The 25,367-nt window shown below is 33.6% G+C and overlaps 2 protein-coding genes across 10 annotated transcripts; one reads left to right on the forward strand and one right to left on the reverse strand.

The window, feature by feature from the left end:
- Positions 1-8,550, forward strand: Ripk5 (receptor interacting protein kinase 5). 7 transcript variants are annotated; one of them, XR_011731886.1, is made up of 7 exons: positions 460-1,180; positions 1,677-1,851; positions 1,949-4,381; positions 4,703-4,945; positions 5,852-6,072; positions 7,725-7,982; positions 8,396-8,550. XR_011731886.1 is itself a non-coding variant. In XM_071777434.1 (5 exons), exons 2-5 carry the CDS (start codon positions 1,728-1,730, stop codon positions 5,881-5,883), a joined length of 2,832 nt encoding a protein of 943 aa, XP_071633535.1. In that variant the 5' UTR covers positions 460-1,180; positions 1,677-1,727; the 3' UTR covers positions 5,884-6,915. The 7 variants fall into 7 exon arrangements, 3 of the variants coding, with proteins under 3 accessions (XP_071633534.1, XP_071633535.1, XP_071633533.1); XR_011731887.1 differs by lacking the exon at positions 8,396-8,550 and having other exon boundaries at positions 7,554-7,985; XR_011731885.1 differs by lacking the exon at positions 8,396-8,550 and having other exon boundaries at positions 7,725-7,985.
- On the reverse strand, positions 8,455-25,367 carry Nkcc (sodium potassium chloride cotransporter). 3 transcript variants are annotated; one of them, XM_071777429.1, is made up of 20 exons: positions 24,981-25,350; positions 19,948-20,091; positions 19,458-19,518; positions 16,705-16,966; positions 15,871-16,124; positions 15,582-15,696; positions 15,150-15,469; positions 14,447-14,678; positions 14,222-14,343; positions 13,636-13,835; positions 13,337-13,484; positions 13,003-13,244; positions 12,685-12,902; positions 12,290-12,401; positions 11,798-11,904; positions 11,545-11,659; positions 11,255-11,403; positions 11,053-11,164; positions 10,545-10,708; positions 8,455-9,189 (listed from the first exon to the last, which is right to left on the reverse strand). In XM_071777429.1, exons 2-19 carry the CDS (start codon positions 20,079-20,081, stop codon positions 10,573-10,575), a joined length of 3,039 nt encoding a protein of 1,012 aa, XP_071633530.1. In that variant the 5' UTR covers positions 20,082-20,091; positions 24,981-25,350; the 3' UTR covers positions 8,455-9,189; positions 10,545-10,572. The 3 variants fall into 3 exon arrangements, with proteins under 3 accessions (XP_071633530.1, XP_071633531.1, XP_071633532.1); XM_071777430.1 differs by lacking the exon at positions 24,981-25,350 and adding an exon at positions 24,076-24,229; XM_071777431.1 differs by lacking the exons at positions 8,455-9,189; positions 10,545-10,708; positions 11,053-11,164; positions 11,255-11,403 and having other exon boundaries at positions 11,626-11,676; positions 24,981-25,367.

The following is a 25,367-nucleotide window of genomic DNA, read 5'->3' on the forward strand; positions in this document are numbered from 1 at the left end:
CGCCGCGTGGCATTATCTGCACGAACGGGGGAGCCTTGTTTACGTTCTCCTTTCTTGGTTTGCGTATCCCTAATCGCGACGAGTGTGACGCTACCGCGTACATATAACGGGACAGTGCATCCGTCCCATTGAAACGAAAGTCCATTGACACGTACGTCCGCGTTTAGCAATTCATATCCCTAAATGAATATTTTAATTTAAGCAGTGACGATCGTGGCGGATAAGCAAATCGGATAAGAATATTCGGTCAATCGGACGATGCAGATGAGGGAGGATACAAGTTCGTGCGTTAATAAAGCTGCAGCGTCGAGGAGTCGTACATACCGAGAGCAGTCGTCGAAAAGATAACGCGTATCGTAAGTCGTGAATTTTATACATTTAGTACATATTTACGTCTATCTATATTTACGCTTATAAAACTCAATAAACATTTTAATCATCTAATCGTTGAAATACTAATTGGAGCGTAACAGCTGCACATATTATATAGGCGAGAGAGCAAAGAATCGCTTTGCGATTAGTTAGTTAACATCCAACATGATTCTTTAAAAAATCGGTTTTTGTTTTCACTGATCAACATCCATCGCAAGATATTTTTTAAAACTGGAGTCGCGAAGAGCGCTGATTGGAATTCCAGCTAGCCTGACTAAGTGACAAGTTGACAACTCTATATAATGATGACTTTTGCCTCTTTTGCAACAGATAGTTATTCTAATTTGATAAACAGCTGCCATCGACGCGCATCGATTCCCAATATTCCCATGAGAAGATAAAAAGGTGGATCAGGTGAATACTTAAAGCTTAAACGATGCGTGCACCTTATCGCGCACGACTTTTCGCGCTTTCGTTGCCAAGAGCGTCAAGAGCGCGGCGTGTCGCGCCGATAGCATCTATAGAATGTATACATTATACGTTCGCGTTCCCTCGGAGGCTCGAACTACTCCGGGACGAAGCGGCACAGGCCACAGCCACTCGTGACGTGACTCGAGTTTAGTCGGCAGCATGCGTCGGCGACGTACGTCTCGAATGTCTCGATACGCGGTACGCGGCGGTCTCGCGTGAGCAGCGTGAGCTAACGTCCGGACCCGGACTCCGGATTGCCTGCGCTCGGATGACCTGGCGGATCTGGCGAGCTTCAATCTCCTCTCGCGCTCGTATGACCGCGAGAAATCCTACGCTGGTGAGCTTAAGCGCCGGTTCCACGATCACGCGGAAAAACAATGCTCGCGGTCTCCGCCGTTTCCGCGTTCCGGCCGCGGGACGAACGGAGCTGATGGAGCAGTGGAGCAGCAGTGGAGCACATCATTGATCATAGTATCATAGAGCGATGACAACTCGCTGCCGGGAGGTGTCCCCCGTCCGATAAAACGCTGAGATTTTTAGTCGGTCTTGTTTACGCGAGCACTATTCTCGGACATGATTCAGGCTCGGCGAACGTTGTTTACATCCGCGCGTCTCGTAGCTTCATAAGATATATATATGTGCTGTAGCTGGCAAGGATATGATAAATTTGCATGCTCTAACCTATTCTATTTTATTCAGAACTTGAGAAATAAATACTGATTTATGTATATAAAATTTAGTACATTGTCACAGCACTTGTGTTTTCGAGTCTGATTCTACATAAATATGCACTGCAAAAGATGGTTTTATTAACTGTATAATAATATTGATAGGGTATGACCATTTTGTGGAATGTACACATGACTAAAATAATGTGAGAAAAAATGGTAAGCAATTTACCACAAGAATTCAAGAAGTATCAGAGGAACAGGAATCAGCTACACCATATACTTGAAGAGACACAGCGTACATTAGAGGTTATAAAACTTGAGAACTTTTTCCCTGGAGGTAATTATTCATAATTATTCATGTTTGACATTTAAATTGATAAATCTAATAAGCTGTTGATTAGTCTTATTTAACATTTATATAACGTTTCTTGTAGAGAATATCATCGAGGAATTACTGCCTCCATTGACCTTGGACAGAGTGACACACATCCTTGATAATTCTCCCGCAATAGTCATTTTTGGGCAAGATAATAAAGCCAAAGCTTCGCTGGTTAACAACTTGCTTTCCGCCGATATCTTGCCGCTGTCCAACGATCCATGGAGATGGGTCAAGATCACGTATGGTCATACGAATCATGTCAGTCTCACGTTAGGTTTAGAATACGAAGTAGTCGAGACGTTACGGGCAAACGAAAAATCATGGAGCACGCTCCCATTCGAGGATCTAGAAAAATCGATAAACGAAGACATCAATTGCCCTACAGTGCTGGAAGTGAAGTTAGATCAAGCAATACTGAAAGAAGGTGTTCAAATATTTGTCGTCCCCAACAGTGGTGTAGTAAAAATTCTCGCTAAAGGCTCGTTGAAAATTTTACCTATATTTCTCTACGCTCTCGGGGAGCAACCGTTGACTGAAGAAAATTTGGAAGAATTGAGAGATTTGAAAGAGACTTATCCGTATAATCCGATTTTATTCATATCGTCGTTAGCTAATGTTTCGTTGGATGGCACAGACGCGGAATTGACTGAGTCTGAGCAGCATAGCCTGCAAAATCGGATAGAGGTGCCGAGCGTATCTAAGGAATCGAAGAGTGATGATAGTATTAATATTGACAAAATGAATTCACTCGGTCTAACGTGGCTAGATCAGTTGAGCAGTTTAGGATTCCTAGGGATGGAAGAGTCTGTGGAAGTTCATCAATTAACGTGGCTTGTCGGCGAGCGTTACGTTAATAATTCAAGCGACCTAGTGGATTCATGCAAAAAAACGGACCGCGTTTTACATTTCACGCGTGCCTGCCTGCAAAGCTATCTGATAAACGCCAGCACTTATTTGAATGAAATACATACAACCAGTCTACGTAAATTTATTTTAAGTGCGTTTGACATGGCACGAAAAATACAGATCACTCCTAGAAGGATACAATACGCCCAACAGAAAGAAAACGAACTTTATGCTAGTCTAATGAAGGTTGTTAATGAGCAGCAGGTGGAATTGACTGAATTAATACAATGTATTATCCAGGAGATGAAAGACGATATATTAGGGTCAACTGGCGATATCTTCCAGTATCAGACCGTTCCTTTCGATAATAGCGAAGCGGAGTGGACGGTTACTGTTCGTGTTGCGACGTCAGAGGTCCAACGATTTGTGCTAGGCCGCTTGGGCGAGAAAGTCGCGAAGGAGCTCGTGAACTCAGTAAACTGTCTTCGAGAAACTTTTATCGGGACTCTTCAACGTTGCTTAATAAGTCTTGAAAAAACTTACGAACACGACAGCAGCCTGTTAGCTAGTGATGCCTTGAAGCAAATACTCTCCGCGGCATACAATGTGGAATTGCACAATTCGTCACCATCCTTGGTGCACTCGTTCTTGGAAAGATTGAGACAGCTCTTCAAATCTTTACCGCTGCCATGGACACCTACCCCGACTCTGGACACGGCTTGGAGGCGGAAGGTTACTGTCGATATCTTGAATTCCTTGTCGGCAGCGAGATTGGCGAAAACAATTTCCACGCAATTTAGAGACAAACTGAAATCGTCGCATGACGCCTTCCAGACTGCCTTGAAATCTCTAGAAAACTATTATTCGGGGAAGCTGGAGAGGACCGAGGAACAGAGAATAGCTATACGAAAGTACCACGCACCCAAGCTAGCTAAACTCGCGTTGGAATCCACGTCGATGATGGATGCGATTCGCTTCGGCATTCCTCATTACGGCAAGGAGATTGGCAGAGGACAGTATGGTGTGGTGTTTGCTTGCGACGGTTGGGGCGGTGCGCCGGGACCATGCGCGGTAAAATCCGTTGTTCCGCCGGACGAGAGGCATTGGAACGATCTCGCGATGGAGGTTTACTATACCAGGTCGATACCAGATCACAAAAGGATAGTGAAGCTTCGCGGATCCGTTGTAGACCAATCGTACGGCGGGGGATTCGGATTGGGCACTGCAGTTCTCTTAATCACTGACCGGTTAAGTCGCGATTTATACTGCGGTATACACGCCGGTCTTTCGTGGCTGGAACGTATACAAATAGCGATAGATGTCCTGGAGGGAATACGTTATCTTCACTCGCAAGGCCTAGTTCATCGTGATATCAAATTGAAAAATGTCTTGCTCGATACGGAAAACAGGGCTAAACTAACCGATCTCGGATTTTGTATTACCGAAGCTATGATGTCAGGTAGTATCGTAGGAACGCCGATCCACATGGCACCGGAACTCTTGTCTGGCCATTACGACAGCAGTGTCGATGTCTATGCCTTTGGCATCTTGTTTTGGTATATATGTGCTGGGAAGGTTCGATTACCGTATGCATTTGAACAATTTCATAACAAGGAGCAGTTATGGACAAGCGTGCGGAAAGGTAATACTTCATTACGTACAGAGAGAAGTTGAACCTGCATTATAATCATATATTTATTTGCTAAAAAAAAGAAAAGGTTAATTTAATATTTCATATTTTGTAATTTCACATTTCATGATAAACAAAAATCACATTAAAATTTCTATAATGCAAATTTTTCAAATTTAATTCAGTAATAGTGAGGAATGTATATCATTGTTGGCTGATTTAACTGACTTAAGTGGGTTGATATTTAATCATTCAAATTACTGCTTATCTTAATGTTTTTTTTTTTACTGTCGCATACTCACATGAATTGTTAAGCGAACGTATTTACGTTAGGTCTTAGGCCCGAGAGACTACCACATTTTGACGAGGAGTGTTGGACGTTAATGGAACAATGTTGGTCTGCGGAGCCTTCCAAACGGCCGTTGCTCGGTGCGATTCAACCAGTGTTAGAGTCTATTCAGGACAAAGCGGAAAGAGGCAAGTCCTTGCAATTAGGCGCACTGAAACTACAAGAGAGTTCATCATCCGAACATACAAATCCTGCGCTAGCATTAGCAGAGCCTAATAACCAAAGAGGTGCTGTATTCAGTCCGCTTCCTCCTAGACGCAAGGCTTTTAGAACTGTCAATCCTGTCGCAGGACCTTTTCATAAGACCAAATTTTTTCATGTTCACGTTCGTTCCATGAACATGTTCGTTCAAATGCGAGAATTTTAAATGTCAGGGGACCAAATATGTCTAATTACTTTGTTAAAGATAGTTTATTGATATATTTATTGCTTGGAATGTGCTTGATATACGGCTCGTTATTCTCATTTTCGCTGATTCGATGATATCCTTAATAGTATTTTATAGCACAGTATTAGAGTCACGAACTTTATGTTTGAGTTACTTCACTTTTTTACAGAATATAGCATATTTCTTTCTTTTATAAAATTACACAATTAGTACGTATAAAGTATGTGTAGAATCAAATATAAAATAATTGGGCCGAAGTCATTCCAAATAGTATATCAACAATAAATATTCAACAGATTATACTTTAAATATTTTATACAGTCTCATTATAGAATTGTTACAGGTTTTATAATAAATAATGTATATAAGCATTTGATAATATAAATATTTTTATTGCTAGTTAACGAGATATGTTAAACCTTTTTTTTCTTTTTTTATATGAAAACATATTTATTGCTGTAAAATATAGCGTTTTGATTGTTAAATTACTTCTTAATATTCCTAATTGTGATGACTACATGATTTTGTTAAGCTGGGAAATATGAAATGATCAACCATGAATGTATATTGTTGAAGAATAAATAAAGTTTCTCACTTTTGTATTTGCTGTTGACACGTACTCATTTTATCTCTTGTAAAACCTATCGCACCTATATTTATATATATCTGCAGACAATTACGTATATTTATTAGAATAGAGAACTTTGTATTTGATTGTAAAAAATGTATTTTATATTGCTTTCAGATAATACGTTCTTCGCAACCGAGCCTGCATGAAAATTTGGGCGGATATTGATAATACAATTGTTTCAAGGAAATATAATAATAGATTGTACAATATTTTTATTACTCGATAAGTGTGAGGATATGAAGATTATGCGCAGAACTATTTAATCAAAGATCGACATAGATGCGTAAAGCCTGTATATATTTTTCTAAAGAAAGGAGGAATAGCAATCTCTTGAGGTATGAGTTATTAGTTATTTAGTTATCCGATTCCGATCCTTTGATTAAGTTTTAATCAAATATACTTACAACGTAGTCATAATTTTATTACATGTGGTACTTTACAGTAAACATATTTGCCTATGTTTTGAAAAAGATTGTCTGTGTTTAAAAAAGGTATATATTTATCAATATTAGATACTTAGCTGACCATTATTGATATATGTATTGTTAACGTCTGTAATGTGATCCATGACTAATTTCATTTTTATACCGTTTAAGAGACGTTTTGCAAAACTCATTATCGAAATAGTAATGATAAATCTAGTGCAGTTGATAAAGTTGACAACTTTTTTGCAAAAATTCTTGACGCTTTTATTTATTGTATTTATTTAATTACTTGTCGAATATTTGTAATCTTAAAATATATACAAGGTTTCCATTAAATCAAACTGCAGTTTTGAGATAGAAAGAAATGGAAAAAAATGTCGTAGGAAACAAAATTGCACTTTATAATTATACATATATATATATATATATATATGCACATAAATTCATAGTTATAACGTTAGAACATGGAAAATTAAAATTATTTATTTTTTAAATTTTATAAGATTTTTTTCTGTTCTTGCTTCAAAGCCACAATTTGATCCGTTCACATAGAGCAGCTTATATACAGTTGAAATTATTAAGTGGAAAATCGAAATAATATTTGTAATTTCCTATGCGACTTAATACTGAATTTCCTAAGTGATTATAGACCGAGCCATACATTGTAAATTTTAAATTAATTATGAGGGCCTATCATACTAAGATTATGATGTTGATGAATGTTATCCAAAGAATGTTACTTAAAATATTTTACTATCTTACTATATAGATAATCTAAATTTTTTTTTCTTATATATAAAATAGTAAATATTTTTATTTTAAAAAATGTAGATTATAAGAAAATACATAAAAAAACTTTTTCAAAAAACAATTGTTTGAGTTGTAAATATATATCTTAATACGGGTAACATCTACATAGAATATTATTTTAATATGCATATATAATTTGTTCACAATAACAAATCAAGATTACATTTTGCCTTTTCCAAATCATGTAGAAATTTGTAAAACTGCCCTATTGTCATCTCAATAAATACATTCTTGATTTTACCATCATCATCAAGACATAACTTAAGTTGTAGAAATGATTTTGCGACATTGTTGGAATCGTTACTTGCTGCGGTCACTAAAAGAAGTTAAAAAAAATGACATAGTTATTCATTAATGATTGGCATTATAGTGAGAATACATAATCTATTATAAATAAGAATACAATTCGGAAATAAAAATTTGCATAACTTAATTAAATTATATACCTTGTTTATTAGTATTTACTACTAAAGTTAATCAAATGTAAGATTTAAATTAAATAGAAATACAATATACACAATTTTTATATTAATAGCAAATGATAATTAAAATATAAAATATCTTTGTTTCTTATTTAATAGATCTTCTAACAGATAATAATAACCTAAGAACGTAATATGACAAACATCGATATTGGTCTCAATTTATAAACTATTATCTTACCTCCGAATCTCCACGATATGTCAAGTATTTTGCTGATATTTCTCTCCATCTTCAGAACATGCGTTATGACATACGATGGTTAATTACAGGAGAGAGAAAAACCTGAGAATGAACAGTGAGCTGAAGTAATCCAGCAGGAAAACATGTACCGTGTGCCACTGACTTTAAATGGAGATGGAACATGGAACATGGCCAACACGGAACCCGTCCACTGGCGCCTCTATATGTACATGAAACGTGTGCGTTGAACTACGTAGTCATGTACCTATCATTGATGTCTACAAATATTTCCGACGGGTAACATGGGATAACGGCAACGCATCATATCACCGACAACCCAGCAACACGTATGTCTAAAAGATATCTTTCTGACAATTTTATAAGACATTTGAATAATTTTTAGACATCTTTTAGATGTCTGGTAAGATGTCTTAATATTTTTTGAAAAAATACTATTAAAAATCGACTATTTTGCAGAAAATGTCGTGACTGTTAAAATTTATACGATTTAATTTAGACTATATAGATCGTAATATAATATCAATTTTATGATTTATTATTATCCTAATGTAAGATTGTTCTTATATATATTTACGATTCGATAATATTCGATTTTTATTTAAAACTACTGCAGTTTTACTTTTATCACTTTTGGGTTTGAGACAAGATAAGACATGATACCAGCTATTGTCTTTTATTTTATTTCGATTGTTCGTTATTCACTCGCGGTGTATTTTCGCAAATTTTTCTTTTTTTTTAGCTAAAAAATATGGTATTACATGCGTTAGATTAAAATGAAATGAGAAGAGCCTGCAAGAATTGTTTTCAAATAATTTTAATAATATCTAAAATATTAAATAGTTAAAGTTATACATTGTACATTGTTTTGGAGAAACTTTATTACATTTTTAAACTTAATAAAAAATAGCCAAGTTATTTACAATAATAGCGCTAATTCTATATTATATTTCTAATCCGAGCAATCCTATTCGATCACAATGAAACTTTTCTATAAAATATGTCCCTATTTTCTTCCTGCTTCATTATTCTTCTTTCCATTTCTCAATCCTCACTATTTCACTATTATGTTTTTCTCAAAACATTTCTATTTTTATTATTTCTAGTTTTTTCTGCCAAAATTTGATTGTTGGCATATCTCACACTATTCTTGTCAAACTGGGATTTCGTTGGGTTGGAGAATGTCTTCACCATTTATCGCTCGATTCAGAGATAAAGCGTTCGCTCATTCTGCCAAAAGACTCGAATCTTTTCTCACTATCTTCTTATCGCTAATGTTCATTAGCATATTCTTCACATAGGACAGCTAATTATAAGTCATATTCGCACATATTCGAGAATCTTGCTGGGTCATATCGATGGTTGAGCTCCAGTAAGGTCCTTTTGTTGTGCTCGTCATTACAATCTTCGAGTTCGGCAACTTTATCAGTTGTAGGCTATCAAAACCTCCAATCACGTCGTTTCGTCCATTTCTTTGTTCCGATATGGACGATGCAAGCCCATTTTCCAAACTTGGCAAAAACGGACAGTAAATTTCTGCAACGAATATAAAGCGTTTTAATATGATTACGGATAGAAGGCCTCGACCATCTCTTGAAAAAGGAATATCAAAGCAATTTGCAAAAGTTATATTATAAAGTTATACTTATAAAGTTAAATCGCAATGAAGATTATATCTCTTTAGAAGAAAATGCATTTTGAATAATTGATATTAAGAAATGCAAATGAGAAATTAATATATAACAAAAAGGCTCACAAGATTAAAAATCAATCGAAGAAAAAGGAGCGTCGAGCCGTAACAAGGTTAGTGTTAAAAAATTATATATTAAAGTAAAAAATAACAAACATTTCGGACCTTTATAGGACCATTTTCAGTGTCCCATAAAAATTAAGTCAATTTTGGATAAAATTAACAAACGTTACAAATATTACAACTAAAATTAACGCAACAGTTAACCCGTTGACTGTGTATGACGGCTATAGCCGCAAAAACAAAAGTGGCCAAGAGTGTGTATGACGGCTATAGCAGCAACGTAGAAAAAACAAAGTAAAACTTTCTGAATTTGCTTGAAACTTGTTACTCGTGGGTTTCTGGGGTCGCTGATTACGAATCCGAAGTCAGATGTACAAAATTCAAAATGGCGGATCCAATATGGCGGATCAAAATTACAAAAAGGTCTGATTTTCATGAAATTTGGTACCTTTATGTTTTTTTGGGTCTCTGAATCCGAATATGAAGTCAGATTTTCAAAATTTAAAATAATAATAATAAAATTCCGTCTATTTTTTGTAATTTTGATCCGCCATATTGGACCCGCCATTTTGAATTTTGTACATCTGACATCATATTCGGATTCAGAGACCCAAAAAACATAAGGGTATCAAGTTTCATAATAATCCGATGAACTTTTTTTTCAACACACATTTGGCCCAAATAGTAAAATTCTCTTACACAGCCAATGGGTTAAAACGTTGAATTCGAAGTGGACCATAATCTAAGTTTGTTTCTTTCTGCTGTGAACTATTTTGTAGGATCGACATTTCAGTAATGATATGTGCGCTTATAACAAATAAAACATCCAAAATTATATCTAGTAAAATTGAAAAAATTGGAAAAACGCATATTTATGCCCGCGTATAAAATATATAACAAAAGTTGCGTTAATTTTAGTTGTAATATTTGTAACGTTTGTTAACTTTATCCGAAATTGACTTAATTTTTATGCGACACTGAAGATGGTCCTATAAAGGTCCGAAACGTTTGTTATTTTTTACTTTAATATATAATTTTTTAACACAAACACCTTATTACGGCTCCTTTTTCTTCGATTGATAAATTAATCTTTTAATTAAAATCTTTTAATTGTTTTATTGTTGTTGCTAAGACATACCAGATATAATTAGATTATGCTCGGTGGACTACGAGTAGAATGTCAATACAGATGTATGATTTCCGCGGACTAAAATCGTGGGTGGCATGTCCCTCGTAAGTGTTTCCAACCAAGCCATGTATAAGGGCGCTGAAACTGCACCCTTCCTTGGCATTGGTAAAGACCTATGAATTACAAAAGCATTCTTAAGAAATCATCAATAACAAAGAGAATAATGCAGTAAATTGTAATGCAGAAAATAATGTAAGAAGATATGCGAGTTACATATTCCTATAATCCGTGTAGTTGAATATAATCTTACAAAAATCTATATTTTTTATGGATTTATTTTCAAGAATATTCAAGTATATCAGGCGTTGATATTTTTTTGCTTTTACGTTAAATTTTTATATATTAAACGAATATAATTTAAAATAAAAAATTATTATACATAAATATACGAATATAGATATTTATGTTTTGCAATGAAGAATATTATATAATGCTAAATATATATTATTATACATACATAACTACCAAGGTGGACTGACTCGAGTTTTCTAATAATAATTCTCGCAGTCGCAGTTGCCGATTCGTTTTTTCTCGTAGAGTCTGAAGCTCTTGATCAGTAATATAACATTCTAAAAATAATAATTATTTACTTTGAATATTAGATGCATATTAGATGCATATTAAGGATCGTTTAAATAAAAATTATGCCAATAACCTACCACCATTTTCGGAAGAATCGTTTATCCGAAAGTCGGATATTAATTTGTCGAAGAAAGACCGCGTCTCCTCTCTTAATTCAACGCCGATGTCATTTACTATCTTCAGGCTGCTGTAGTTAATTCGTGCCTTACTCATTATCTCAACCATTCTGCAGGATAATTAATAACATAATCTTACAGCGCGATATTTTATTTACATTTTCGTGAAATTGTTTGCTCAAAATAACTTCCTCGATAAATTATCAGTGTTCGCACATTAAAGCACCTTATATCTCCTATTATTTACTTACTCTTTTTCTTGCGCGCTGAGGTCATGCTTATGATTGGTCAGAGCGAATATCCTCATCTTGCAGTGTTTCCAATTTGAGCGCGTGCTGATTATATACGGTAGGAGAATCGTCAAACCTGTCGAATAATAATTTCTGCCACTTACAAATGAGTCGGAAATTCCAACGAATTTTATATGGATGATTGAGGTACGTGTCTAAATCAACTCAGTCGACATACCCCAATCATCCGATTAAATCTATTTTTGTAAGTCACCTCCGTCGTCATATAGCCACCATACGTCGATGGTTCCTTTTTTGTACTTCTGTTGGAAAATTGTTACATTTTCCGGTATGGAAGCCATTCCGCCGTTTCGTCTCTCGCTAAAATAATTAATAATGAATCGTTAACAATACATACATTTTAATAATTTCTTTTCTGGATTTTCAAAATTTTATTGAGAAAAAAAATTACTTTAAAATTCATATACACATAATGGAGAAGATATTAAACTTTAAGAATTGAAAACGTGACAAGTATAAAACTTTAATAGTATAAAACAAATAAACTTCTTAGTTAATTTTAAGCCGCTTTAATAATTTGATTTAGGTTTTAATTAATAAAATATTTAATATTGTTTTAAATTAAAAATAAAGAAAATTTAAAAACGTATGATTAAATTTTCATGGAACAAAATTTATTCTAAGTTTGACGAAGCAAACTTTTGATAATATTTAATATAGTAAAAATGTTTAACGTTTTACTTACAGCAGTTTATCAACAGCGTGTTTTTTCTTCTGTTTTAAATTTTCTTGAGCTTTCCAATGTATCGCTGAATATCCGATCACAGGTGTCGTATCGGGTGTGGAAAATGGGGTACCTAATGGTATTAAACCGAAATATGTAAGAAACAAATATATGGAAAAATTACATTTTTTAATTACATATTCGTTGTTTATCTATGATAAAGCTAATTTCTATTTAATAAATTGCTCAAGATATATTCGCAAAAAAATGGAATAACTTCTTTAAATAACGATAAAACAATACAGTTTTATGCATAAATTATAAATAACAATAAACTATAAATATTGACATAATTGAAAAAAGGCGATATAATCTCTTTCTGTCTTAATTTAATATTAGTTTAATATTAGTCTTACCTATTGTCGGAACGCTTTGTACTCTGGGAATCTGCGTGCTCATGGAGAGATTGCTGTCGGCGTGCATTAGAGTGTTCCCCGCCAAATTATAGCTACTCTGTGCGAGACTTCCGTGGTCATCGTAACCATTCGCATCGTCTCCATTCGTGATGCCAGAACAATCCAGACCTTCGGCAATTCTCAAGATTGCTACAGCCAACTTGTTATCGAAAGCATTGCTGAGAAAAAAAAACGAATTTTAAAATCTTCGAATGCGCTGTCCGCAATTATTATTTGCCATTTTAGACTAATTCAGGAGCAGGCAGTCAATCAACTTACTGAAGAATATTGAAATATTCCTGCAAATCTCTGTGATTGCACGTCGACCAGTGAGTCTTGTAACCCATGAGGACCACATTGGGAGCTAATTTGCCTATCCCGGTAGCCTGCATCAGCGCGGCAGCACCTCGTTCCAGGCTCAAGTCATCCACCAAGTGATAAAATGATTTTATGCGTTGTTGTTGCAGCCAGAAGGAACCATTATTCAGGCGTACGGAGCGTAGTCGATACGACAGTCGTGTCTGAAATTGCGTTGAAAATTTAGCAATGTCACAATTTTGCCACATAAACGACTACAAATAAGCGTAAAGTTATATTGTGACTAAATCGATACCGGAAAGACTTCGCCAGCAATCAGCAAAGAATTATTCTTCGTGATGAGATTCGCTAAATGTATCAACGCGGGTCTCGCAGCAGGCGGGCCGGTAAGCGCCAGAATTTTGGGAGCGTAATTCTTCACGTGTTCGTCAATAGAGTTCAACCTAGAAGTTATCATTTTCAAATTAAAAGCCTCATTTTGAAATTTTCGAATTAAAATACAAAGACGGAGATATTCTTAATGAGGAGTCCAAGCGAGGAATCCGATCAAAAAGAACAAATGCAAACAGATGTTATTATTTTTTAAAATAATACCTGTAGACGATGGAAATTGCAGTCTTAAAGGTCTGCGCCTGCGTGCTGCTGCCCCAATTCACGTCTGGCTTACGATAGACTACTATTAGATATAGCGCGAAGATGATGACAAAGGTGACAAGTGAAGTCACCCAATCGATGAGAAACATAATCGCCACGCAAAGAATAAAACCCATTAGAGACAGCCAGGTATTGTAGTACTATAAAAAGAAGAAATTAATAATGCGCGTTTATTTTTATCTCGGTTGTAAAGACGCTTAAAAAAGATTTAATCTTTTCTCTTAAAATTTTTTAATTCTCAACGGGTACTATTTTAGTCTTTTCGTAAAAAGAATAATTATATTATTTTTAAATATAAGGAATGAAGCATGTAATAAAATAAATAAAAAAATAATATAATTTTAAAATATCTCATTCCCCTGTTTTAATTATAATAAATTTTCTTTAAACATATGACGACATACACACGAAGAAAGAGATCCATAGTATCGAATATGATATTGTGGTATTAAAGATTAAGCGTCTTTAAAAACGTGTCGTTTTCTAGATTTTTGTACTATTTTAATTAGATAAATTTCTAATTTACTTTAAAACTAGGCCGCCATCCGAGAGGTCGAATCAACGCTGCGTGAAAAGTGCAGAAGTTGATTAAAGCGTACGACGCTAAATAGAAGTTTGAGATGAGCGGTGCGACTACGTTGAGATCGGCTGAAAGGGAAACGATTAAGAGTTTCTAGGAAACAGAGTTAACGATAATAGCAATTCAATATCTTCCAATAAAGTTCGTCATATTTCGAGACAGTCATTTTACCGATTAAGAGAAAGAGAGCCGCAACGCCAAATGTGAGAACGTATCCTCGATAGGGTTCCCCGGACTTTCCGTATCCTTTGCTGAAGTAAATCAACCCGGGATAAATTCGATCTTGACCCAAAGCCTGAATGAGTCTCGGCACTGACAATAAATTTGTCAGCGCCGTCGACAAAGTAGCTGCGAAACATCCCGCGTAAATTAGCGGACCCCACAATGACATTAACTGCATGACCTGAAAAAAAAATTACTTTGTATAAAATTATATTAATAGTTAATAACTGACTTACTAAATAAAAATATCTAACAATTACTGTGTATTTTTACAATGTCTTGGCAAATTTCTTTTAGATGAATATTTGCTGCTGCGACTAACATTAAATTTATTTTGTTTGCAAAATTAGACAGCTTTATTTAGCAGCTTTATCTGCTTTTATCTCTCACATCGCATATTTTTGTAAAAACAAAGTGCACTAGTATAATTAATTAAAAAATATAACATTGTAAATTTCACTGTTTATGCTCTGCGAAGTTAATTTGCGAATAAATTCAATCAATTCTTAATTTAAGATTTTTACTGCAAAAAATGATACTCTACTTTTTTTTAAAGATGTATTTTTTAACTCTGAGGCTGCCATTTGAGATCAAAATGAGAGAGAATGTTATAATTTCGAAACCATATCTTCAGCAACATATATATACTTACCGCGTAACTATTGTGTAGTCCGTACGTGCAGTTGGGAATACATTCCACAATAGTACTGTTCACAAAACCATCTGCGTCTCTGACAGCCGCGGCACCGGCAAAAAAGACAAAAGTTACATAACTGAACATAGAGATCAGCAGAGCGAGAAGAGTCCCCATAGGTATGCTGCTCGCTGGATCTTTTAAATCACCGGATATGTTAGCGCCCGCTTGAATCCCGGTGACCGATGGGAAGAAGATGGCGAACACCGAGAAGAAAGTTTGATTGTTCTTCTCGGAGAATCGATAGTCCGGCCCGAGATTACCCTTAAATACGTCCGCTAAAAATAATATATATTTTTAATTATTAAAATAATCTCTTTGTTAGATTCATTTTATTTAATTCACATCGTATTACTATTATCGCTTCATTAGTCGCAGCTTTATACCCACCGGAGAACCCTATGAAACCTTTCGCTTTTTGTTCTTCACTTTGCGGCCCCATGATAGTGCCAATTAAAAAATCAAAGATCGCACCCAAGATGACGGCTATAAGGAAGTTTTGTGCCTGATAAAAGAAGCGCAGAATATAATTAGTAATTAATAATAAATTGAAATAAATATTTTATTTTATAATCGTATTTTTTAATTGTCATTTGTTTATATAACGAGTTAAAAAATTCAATCTACATTTTCTGGAATAAACCAAATAATTCTGGAATAAACGAATCTATACATATACCTTTGATTCCCACTCCATGCCGACCGCGCAGATAAGTATCATAACGACGAGCGCTATTACACCGACGATTCTTATGTCATTCTCGCTATTATCTATGATCTTCAAACCGTTCGTTTTTAACAAGTCGTTCAGGGATTCACAGAAACCGATCGTATTCACAGAAGCCGCTACAGCATTTGCGAACGCAAACACGATGCCGACCGATGCGCCAAATTCAGGCCCAAGAGAACGAGATATGATGAAATATATCCCACCTGTAAATCAATCGATTTTATTCCACTTCTAAACTGTGAAAAGTCTTCTCGCAAGAATAAGAGTATAGGATATCTCTCCGACAACGAATTCGAACTATTTGAGATCAGTTTTGTGATATTATCAAAATGTTGTTAAGATTATCAAGCCACGAATTAAAGCAGAATTTATTCAAAGTTAGGATTTTGCCACACACATATTTACACTAAAAAATAATATATTAAACTCAAAGCTTTACATTGCTAATACATTCAATCTTTTTTAAAGTAATCATACTTTTAGATTAACAATTTTATCTCTATATTTCATTACTATTCTATTGGATGAATCATAATCTCTTCAATAAGCAAAAGAAATGTAGCAAAATTTAAGAGAATTATATAATCATGTTTTCTGCCTTTCTCTATCAAGACAAATTGCCCCGTGGCTAAATTGGATAAATAATTCTGATGAGAATCTTGTAGCTTGGGGAAAAAACCACGAGCGTCTAACGACACAATCGTATATAGAGCAGTCGCGGTGGTGTGCACGACGCCACTCCTTCGGAAAAAAAGAATTACAGAATGCGTTACCGTAACACACCTCCCTTTACTTCCCCATTAGTGCTAATTGCGCTGAGGCTAAGCGTCGTAATGACGCAGACGACCGCCGATATTCCGATAATGACGATGGTCTGCAGAATGCCGGCCTGCGCGACTACCCACGAGAGTCGCAGAAACAGCATGACGCCCCATATATTCAGCAGGCATGGTATAAGAACGCCTTGGATCCATCCTAATTTTATTCCGGTGTGACCCTGCTGACCGACGCTGCCGACCTGCCCGGTCTCGACAGCATTGGCGTCCTGGAACAAAGTTTATTTAGACGCTCAATTCTCCGCGCTAACCGCGTCGACCAATTCAATGACGATGCCACGCGGCGTCGCAAATTACATAATTCCGATAGTATGATAATCCTTAAATTACACAAATTACATAATTTTAACGGTATGCTGGCTTGACGAGAAAACTCCACTGATCGTAAAACATTTGAAAATTTTGAAGATTATTTGAATTTTAGGAACACGGACACGCGTGCTACGTTGTTCAATTTTTACATTTTTCGTTACAACAAGAATTGCAATCTAATTTTTATACCTTGTTTTGAAGAGAGTCAATGTCAAATTTTGATTGAGTTAGCGTAAAATATGCTTTTCTACATTTCAGAAATATAATGAAATTAATGTATTTTTGATAATAAATAAGCTAAAATATGGACTAAACTAATGTGGATGTATATGTGTCTTGAAGCAATGTAAAGACTTTCTCATAAACATTTGCTCTTTTGAAGAATATACAAGGACGTATTGAGTGATAAGTGAAAAATGTCCTTGTACATTAAAAACCGATTGTTGCAAATTTTCATGAACTCTCTCATTTGTGTTCAAGATAACGCTATAATTAGTTGCATGCCAAGTGTTATCACGATTCCAGTACGTTAAAAGTTAATATTTTGTGAGTTCCCATTTTATTTAAATACTATATATATTATATACTATATAAATATATATATATATATGTATATATATATATTTTTTTTAATCCATTTTATTTATTTTACTTTTCACTTTACTTTACATTTTAAATAAAATTATACTTTTAGTTCAATCGCTATTTTTCATTTACATAGTAATTGCGTTATCAAATTTAAGTATACCTTTCGATAAATGTTTTTTAAATTCTTTATTTATATTTAATAAATAAATACTGCCAGTAAATGCTATCAGCTATAATCTCGCGAGAGTCAGCGGGAATAAAGCAAGATAATTAAAACTTCGTTTAATTAACAAATCTTTTAATATTAATTTATAAATAATAATATAAATAAATTTGTAAATAAATAATAATTAATTTATTGTTTGGCTGTCTACTTTTACGTACATAAAAATATATATATAATTTATAATTATTTCATATATAAAAATGTTTTATATATATATATATATATATATATATATTAAACATTTTTATATATGAAATAATTATAAGAGTATATTTTTTTCTAATAAACCATCTTTTGTTGAATAAAAAAATTATATTATAGAATCAACGTTATCAAATTCTTGAATGCGTGTAAGAACTTTATATCTACTGTACACAGGAGAGTATTTCTTCCAATCTCACTGAACGGATGTTTACTCTGCTGCGTAAACTTAATAAACTAGTTTCCCCTTGTCTAGTTTTACCTTCACGACTTCGATCGTCTTTCTTTGACATAGGGAAGAGAAATCACAGGGTGAGGCGATTCTCTTATCATCCGCAAAAATATCAAATACTTGCGTTATATTTTACGTAATATACTTCCTTAGAAATTATCACTTTATTAAACGATCTTATCTAATCTCGATTGAAACATTGTGTTTTAATTCTTTATATGCATTTAAAAGACAATTATATAAAAAAAAAAAAATATATATATATATATATATATATACATATATACACATATATATACAGGGTGTACCAGAAAGATGGGTATCCCGAAATAACTTGAACGGATGACGTTCTTGAAAAAAATGTTTAATACAAGAATTTAGGGTTTAAAAATGGGCATCTGGTGGTGAACTTGACCTAGGAATCATCATATATATGATTTTAATTAAGAATTTGATTGTGGATAAATAAACAAATTAAATTTTAGTATTATTTTAGAAGAAGACGGCAAAATTGTGTAATTTTTACAATACTGCTTATTTAATAATTACCAATAAGAATAAACGTTTTAAAAGTGTAATAAAATTCTAAATACGTTCTTGAAATAAAAAAACATCAATGACTATTTAAGTACATTCAACTGATAAGCCGATATTCCATTGAAAAATATTATTGAGATTATAAAAGTCAGAATATCTGTATCCTCACTTTAAAGTAAAAATTGATAGTATTCCATGAAAACTTGCGTCGAGTATTTATTGATATATTTATCCAGTCGTAACTAGATATTAATCGTTATATTTATCGGATGGAATCATTAAGTCTCTCTTTACATATATGTATGTGGTGTAGCAAATAAAATTCAATTTTTCACGTGTGTGTCACATATATGTATTATATATTCTAAACAATTTATAAACAACAGATAGTATATAGGTGTATTAAAAATTTCTTAATTTTATTTACCTGCCTCAGTTTCGCTAATTTATTATTTAATATCTATTAATTAACTCTGTGTTTTATATTTAAATATATCATATTTTATTTAAAATAAAATGATATATTATCAAATTTTTAAATTAATGTCTGAAGTTTCGATACTATAATCTTCTAAAGTATACTGTGATATATAAGTTTCCTTACCTTTATAAGATTTCCTTCATGCAAAGTGCTCAGAGATGGCCTTTTCGCGCGACGACTTAATCTATAAAAGAGATTAGTGATATTGTAACGATAAAACTATTATTTTAGTCAGTCGCGTATTCGCCAAACTGAATAATTCCTTTTCGGATATACGTACAAAAAATGTTACTGCTTTTTTTATATCGAGAACGTGTAACGTGAACGTGCGAAAAAAGATTAATGATTTTCCAATATAATGCTTAAACGAACAAAACGTGGAAAACATCGTTATGTAATCGCATCGATGTAAATGGGCCGATAGACCGAAATATGATAAATTTTATATAGCAAATTTTGTAACAATTAAGAGTTCTTTTTTCTTCTTTAAACCAATTTTACGCAACAAAGCTTATAACGTGACAATTGAAAACAGTGTACGTATGTAATTAATTTGATATTAATTAACGTGATACACTCTGAAGTGTACTTTAATTAACTTAATAAAGTATACCTGTAATGATCCAATCGTGGAACTACATCCCATAATCCGCCCATATTTAGAGACATTGAGGGTCTCTTATTATTTTGCTGTAATTGCCCAATTACATCGTCTTCCGGTGCTTTGCCCTGAAAACGATTCTCCATCTTGCCTTGTCTGAAAAACACATTTTTCTAGCAATGTTTTATTTACTTTTCAACTATTCTTGCACATTGCGCAAGCCATTTTGTTCTCGCATGAATAGTCAAGTTATAAGGTGATTAAACAGCTAGACGATAACAATTGTAAAAAAAAAGACAATAAATATACATTAACAATTTATTCCGATGTATATGTATACGTTCTACGGGTTGTATAATTATATCATTTAGGCATGGCATGGCGCGTAATAAAATAGCCTCTCCAATATTGCGTAAGTTGCAATTTTTGGAAGACAACATGTGATTCGGTATTGATTGGAAGGTCTCACGGAGTGATAACGAGAACTAAGGGCAATTAAGGCCACGCATGGAAGTACTTCGCAGAAAATTCTACGAACATTTGCCAGCAATGAGTCAGAAATGGATCAAATGTCTGCAGTATGTACGACTCTTTTACACTTTAATTAATTATAGTGGCCGGTCATGCTCACATAATTCACCTTTCAAGTCACCTGAACTATCTCCAGGAAAGCCCTAAAAATAAGATAAGATACTATTGGAATCTATGTTTAAAGATTTTCTTATGTTTGTGAACAAGTATGTTCGTACATCAGATGCACAAAGAATATTAGCAGTCTCATTCCCATCCACACTCTTTCCTCTTTACAGATTTATAAATAGTAATATGACTGCGTTTTGCGACACGCAAATTTTCGAGTGATTATTTGGCCACATTCCCGAAATTTTCAATCTTCATGCAGTTCAACGTCTTGCAAGTTTAGAGATTTATTGGCAATGTAGTAAGTAAATTTACGAGCAATTTTTCGTAAGAATTATCTGAGAAAATAATAGCGATGTATAATACAATTTGTTGTTAAAATACCAATTTTTTGTCATTTATTGGTAGAAGGTAGAAGCATTATTTTTACAAAAAAGTTTCTATTTGTGATAATAAAAATAAAGAAACCAATGCAATTATGTAATGTGTTCTTAAAACTATAAACGGATTATATCGATATCTTTAGTTTCTTTCTCTTTTTAATATTTTTTGAGAAATTTGGAATATTTATAGATATATTAATTAATTCTAAACAAATCACGCACTTGGTTCGTTGATGTAATATCGGTACTTTGATGGTCAATATTTTCTATGAGATCCAAGAAGCAAGTAATTTAATAAGAAAAAGTTTTTAAGAGAATCTATCAAAGATGTATTCCATGTTTACTGATGTCAGATACGCACGTCTCGCATATATCTACGCGATAACGTGAAATAATGTAATAGAATAATGTGAAAAAATATCTTAATCGAAAAAGGAAATGTTATTATTTAAGCTTACTGGAAGCTTTTACTAGAACTATTTTAAGAATATTTAGTTTAATTTTGATTCACAGTTTGAATTTTAATAAAATAGAGTTCTACGCATTTGAATTTGTCGAAGATCGATGCCATGAAAGATGATAAATCTAACAGCTTTAATTTTTTCAAAATTTAAATTTTTTTAAACAATAATTATTGTTCTCTTAATATATAAAATCTTATTAAAAAATTATTCTTTTACTGATGAATCTAAAATCAATTTTAACCTAAAAATAAAATTTTAAGGCAGCTACTTATAATAATGGTCTATAAACATTAATATTAAATATTTAAACATTTAAATAAAAGATTAAATTTCTTTGATGATATTAAGCCCAATTTAAATTAAAGAAGAAAAACAAAAACTATTTCCTACTTTCTTAAATACTTGATATTTTAGATATTTAGATGCTCTTAACCACAATATTATAAATATCAATGTTTTATATACTTAGCACAAATAATTCAATTTTAATTTTTTTCTATATTATAATTTATTTAGATTTATATAAAATCAAAAGAAAAGAATAAACTTTGACAAATTTAAATATAATTATAATATAATTATAATATTGTATAATTTAAATACAATTTAAATATTATAATTTAAATATAATTTAGATATAATTGTGTATATATTATCATTTGTCAAACTATGTTTTGCAAAAAACAAGAGAAAATTATAAAGAAAGACAGAAAGGAAAATGATTGAAGAATATAGAAAGGAATTTTTATAGCAGGGTAAAACGAATGTAAGAAAATATTTGAAGAAAATCTCGATATAATTTCTGTCCCCTGTGCGATTTCTTCTTTTGATTCGCTGCACCGCATCAGTAATTACGGGTCAACGAAATGGAAAGCGCACGATCAACTGATAACTCGAAATCGATAACGAACGCCCATAGCACGGAATAACGATTCATTTGCGTCGATTGCCACCGTTTGCAGCTTGCAAATGCATGCGTCCGACAATGCCAAAACAAATAAATCTACGAAACGGTTTCTCGGTGCTGCCTGTCGCGGTCTTTACTTTCTCGCGGTCTTCGTTGTCGATCTATTACAGTGACACAGAGATGCCCTTCAACGTGTGCCTCCCATTGACGGTCGCTCCCCTTATCAACTGGGCTCAGAACAAGACTTCGATTTATCACGGCTTACGCGACAGGCGAATCGCGAACAGATAATCGATCAAAATAATACGTCAGTTTGCATCCTTTCTCTGGCCGATTAAATCAATCTATTTGAAAGATAATAGCTTTCAAACAATGACACGTTTTCACTAACGCGTACATGTTGTTTATGACACATTTCTCACTAATAAATTTTATTCGAAATATAATAATTTTGAGAACACAAGAGAAATTTGTAATCCTTTTTTTCGCACAAAATCCCTATATACTATATACTTTTATTTAATTTATTCTTGTTTAGGTTAAATTGATTAACTAACAAGAATTAACAATTAACAAAATAAGGTTTAATTGCATACATCACAATTTAAAATATACTATAAATTTTGCAAAATTATATTTATATTAAATTCAAATTAAATTGTTCCAATTTGTATTCTTAAACTTATACTTTATATCTTATGTAATAAAATATAGTATACGTTCGAAAATTCAATCTCTTTATGTAATAAGAAAATCATTTAATCGCTCAATTATTTTTAATTATTTTTACATATTTTATAAAATAGTGAAATCAGTAAAACACATTCGATATAGATAAAACAGTCCACTTAGCTGAAGAAATTATAAAATTCTTTTATTAACAATATTTTAATCGATATATTTTGTAATAAATAAGGCAAAATCAGAAGTAATTAAATATGAAAGATGTTCACTGCAAATCCCCAAGTATGTTATTTTAACTGAAGCTCGATCTTCTTTCACATTTCTTGCCGTTTTAAATCACATCATTCAACACGATTGAACGTATTAACTTTTAATTTAATACAATTAAACGAGTTAAATTACGTGTAAATAATGTAATTTAACATGCAACGAAACATGTAAAACGAGCTTCAGTCAAATGTGTCATTTTTATGAGTGTAGAAATAACACACTTGGATTTACAGTGTTTTGACCGTGAACCGTGAAAAAAGTGATGGTAATTATTTACACAAAATTAATAATATAAATTATAATAGAAAAGAATATAAATTATAATAGAAAATAAATTATAAAAGATTACTTTACTGCTAACATGGAAACAAAAGAAAATTTAATCTCAAAACAAAAAATTTTAAACTTATTAAAAGCTCTATAAAAACTATTTGAATAAAATAAAATATAAGATATAACTCAATACATTTTTCACAACTTAAAAATGTAATTAACGCGCGCGTGCATAATTTAAATTTTATACAAAATTGATTGTGATTTAAATAGAATTTGTCAATTACGCGCCATTACGATGAAAGGAATTGAAATTGACACAGATTCCGAGATAAATGTATTTAAGCGATCGACGCAAAATCTAAATTCGATCTACTTGATGTTGATCATGTTTTACGATGAATTATAATCGAGCGATTATGAAATAATTAGAATTACGGAGTTAAGGCAAAAGTCGACGATAAAATCGCGACGATAAAACATTTCAATCCACAGAAGAAAATTTTAATCCGATACTCACGACGTGAAATTCGGCTGTAAGACTACGAGGATGGAAATTTTAACAATCACTCGCGACTTGCATTCACACTATTGCCGAAGCGATCCGCGAGAATCTGACACGAGGCACTGAGCGTCGCGAAAATTTGAACCCCTCGTGGATCAAAACCCCTCGAGACATTAAGGAAGGAAGCATGCGTCGAACTTCCCTTTCCACGATCCGCTTACGCGGCCTGCGAACGTGTGTGACACACACGCACACGCGCAGTTCCGAATGCGCGAGGCCACACGACGTAACATTTTAAACAAATTGCTATACGGTCGGCCATCTAAAATTGTTTCAATTAACGTGAAGATATATTCGAAGGGTTAATAGAACTACAATGCCGCATGCGTGTCCGCGAGGCACGCGAGAACGTGCGCGCATCGATTTTTTGAGTCCGCGTGGGCGACTGCGTGCGCGGTTTCGTAAACCTCGACCGTGCTCGCGGGTAGGAAACGAGGGAAAAAGGAAAGGAGGAAGGAAAAGAGGATAAAAGAAATGAGCTTTCAAGAGAAATGAGCGCGATTTTCATCGCCAGAATACCACGGGCGGAATATGTCCATGACGCGAGATGAGAAGACGCGTGGGTGAAGGTCACCGCGGTGGTTCGCTCGCATTTCGAAATCCTTTGACGCCTCTTAATGCGTACAGAGTGGCGCGAAAAGAAGTAAGCTTTGTGCACGGACGATACGTGTGTGGAACGTGTGTGGAACACACATATAATGCAAACTTAGAACGCGAACAATGAGACTTGAAAGAAATTATGTGAAACAGGAGGTCTCGGAAGAGAAAGAGGGAAAGAGTTAAACATAATGAAGAAAGCTATTCATCGCAAACATAAAAATAACATGTAGCTGTGTGTTAAAAAGCGGAAGCCAACTCACCTTGTTATTTTTGTCACTATTTTTAAATTCACGTAAGAGTCTTTCGAAAGAGAGTATTTCAGTATTAATAATACCACGCTTCAATTAGCCAAGTTTCCACTTCGGAAAATCGTCCGTTGAACTTCGTCTGTCCTTGGAAACGCGTATGTACTTGCGCGACAAATTTTATTTTATTTTACGAAAGAGTCGTTCGCGGAACGAAAATTGCGACGAAGACGGTTCGGTTCAATTATCGTTATCGGCGCGAGTCGCTGAAGGATGGCCGATCGAATTCCGCGAGCGACTACTACCTTTTTCAGTGGTTCCGACATTTATATAGATCGCGAGGAACTGTCAATGCGGCCGATGACGTTGGCTTGGTGTTTACATTGACGGCAAAGATATACG

This window comes from Temnothorax longispinosus, chromosome 5, assembly GCF_030848805.1.
Source record: "Temnothorax longispinosus isolate EJ_2023e chromosome 5, Tlon_JGU_v1, whole genome shotgun sequence".
NCBI lineage: Eukaryota > Metazoa > Arthropoda > Insecta > Hymenoptera > Formicidae > Temnothorax > Temnothorax longispinosus.

Excerpts from the sequence above, each read along its gene's own strand:
- Ripk5 (XM_071777433.1), top strand. The coding sequence starts at position 1,728 with ATGGTAAGCAATTTACCACAAGAATTCAAGAAGTATCAGAGGAACAGG. Across the intron at positions 1,852-1,948 it reads TGAGAACTTTTTCCCTGGAG|AGAATATCATCGAGGAATTA; the intron begins GTAATTATTCAT and ends CGTTTCTTGTAG. Across the intron at positions 4,382-4,702 it reads ATGGACAAGCGTGCGGAAAG|GTCTTAGGCCCGAGAGACTA; the intron begins GTAATACTTCAT and ends TATTTACGTTAG.
- Nkcc (XM_071777429.1), bottom strand. The coding sequence starts at position 20,081 with ATGGAGAATCGTTTTCAGGGCAAAGCACCGGAAGACGATGTAATTGGG. Across the intron at positions 15,697-15,870 it reads GCATGGAGTGGGAATCAAAG|GCACAAAACTTCCTTATAGC; the intron begins GTATATGTATAG and ends TTCTTTTATCAG. Across the intron at positions 14,679-15,149 it reads GACTACACAATAGTTACGCG|GTCATGCAGTTAATGTCATT; the intron begins GTAAGTATATAT and ends TTTTTTTTTCAG.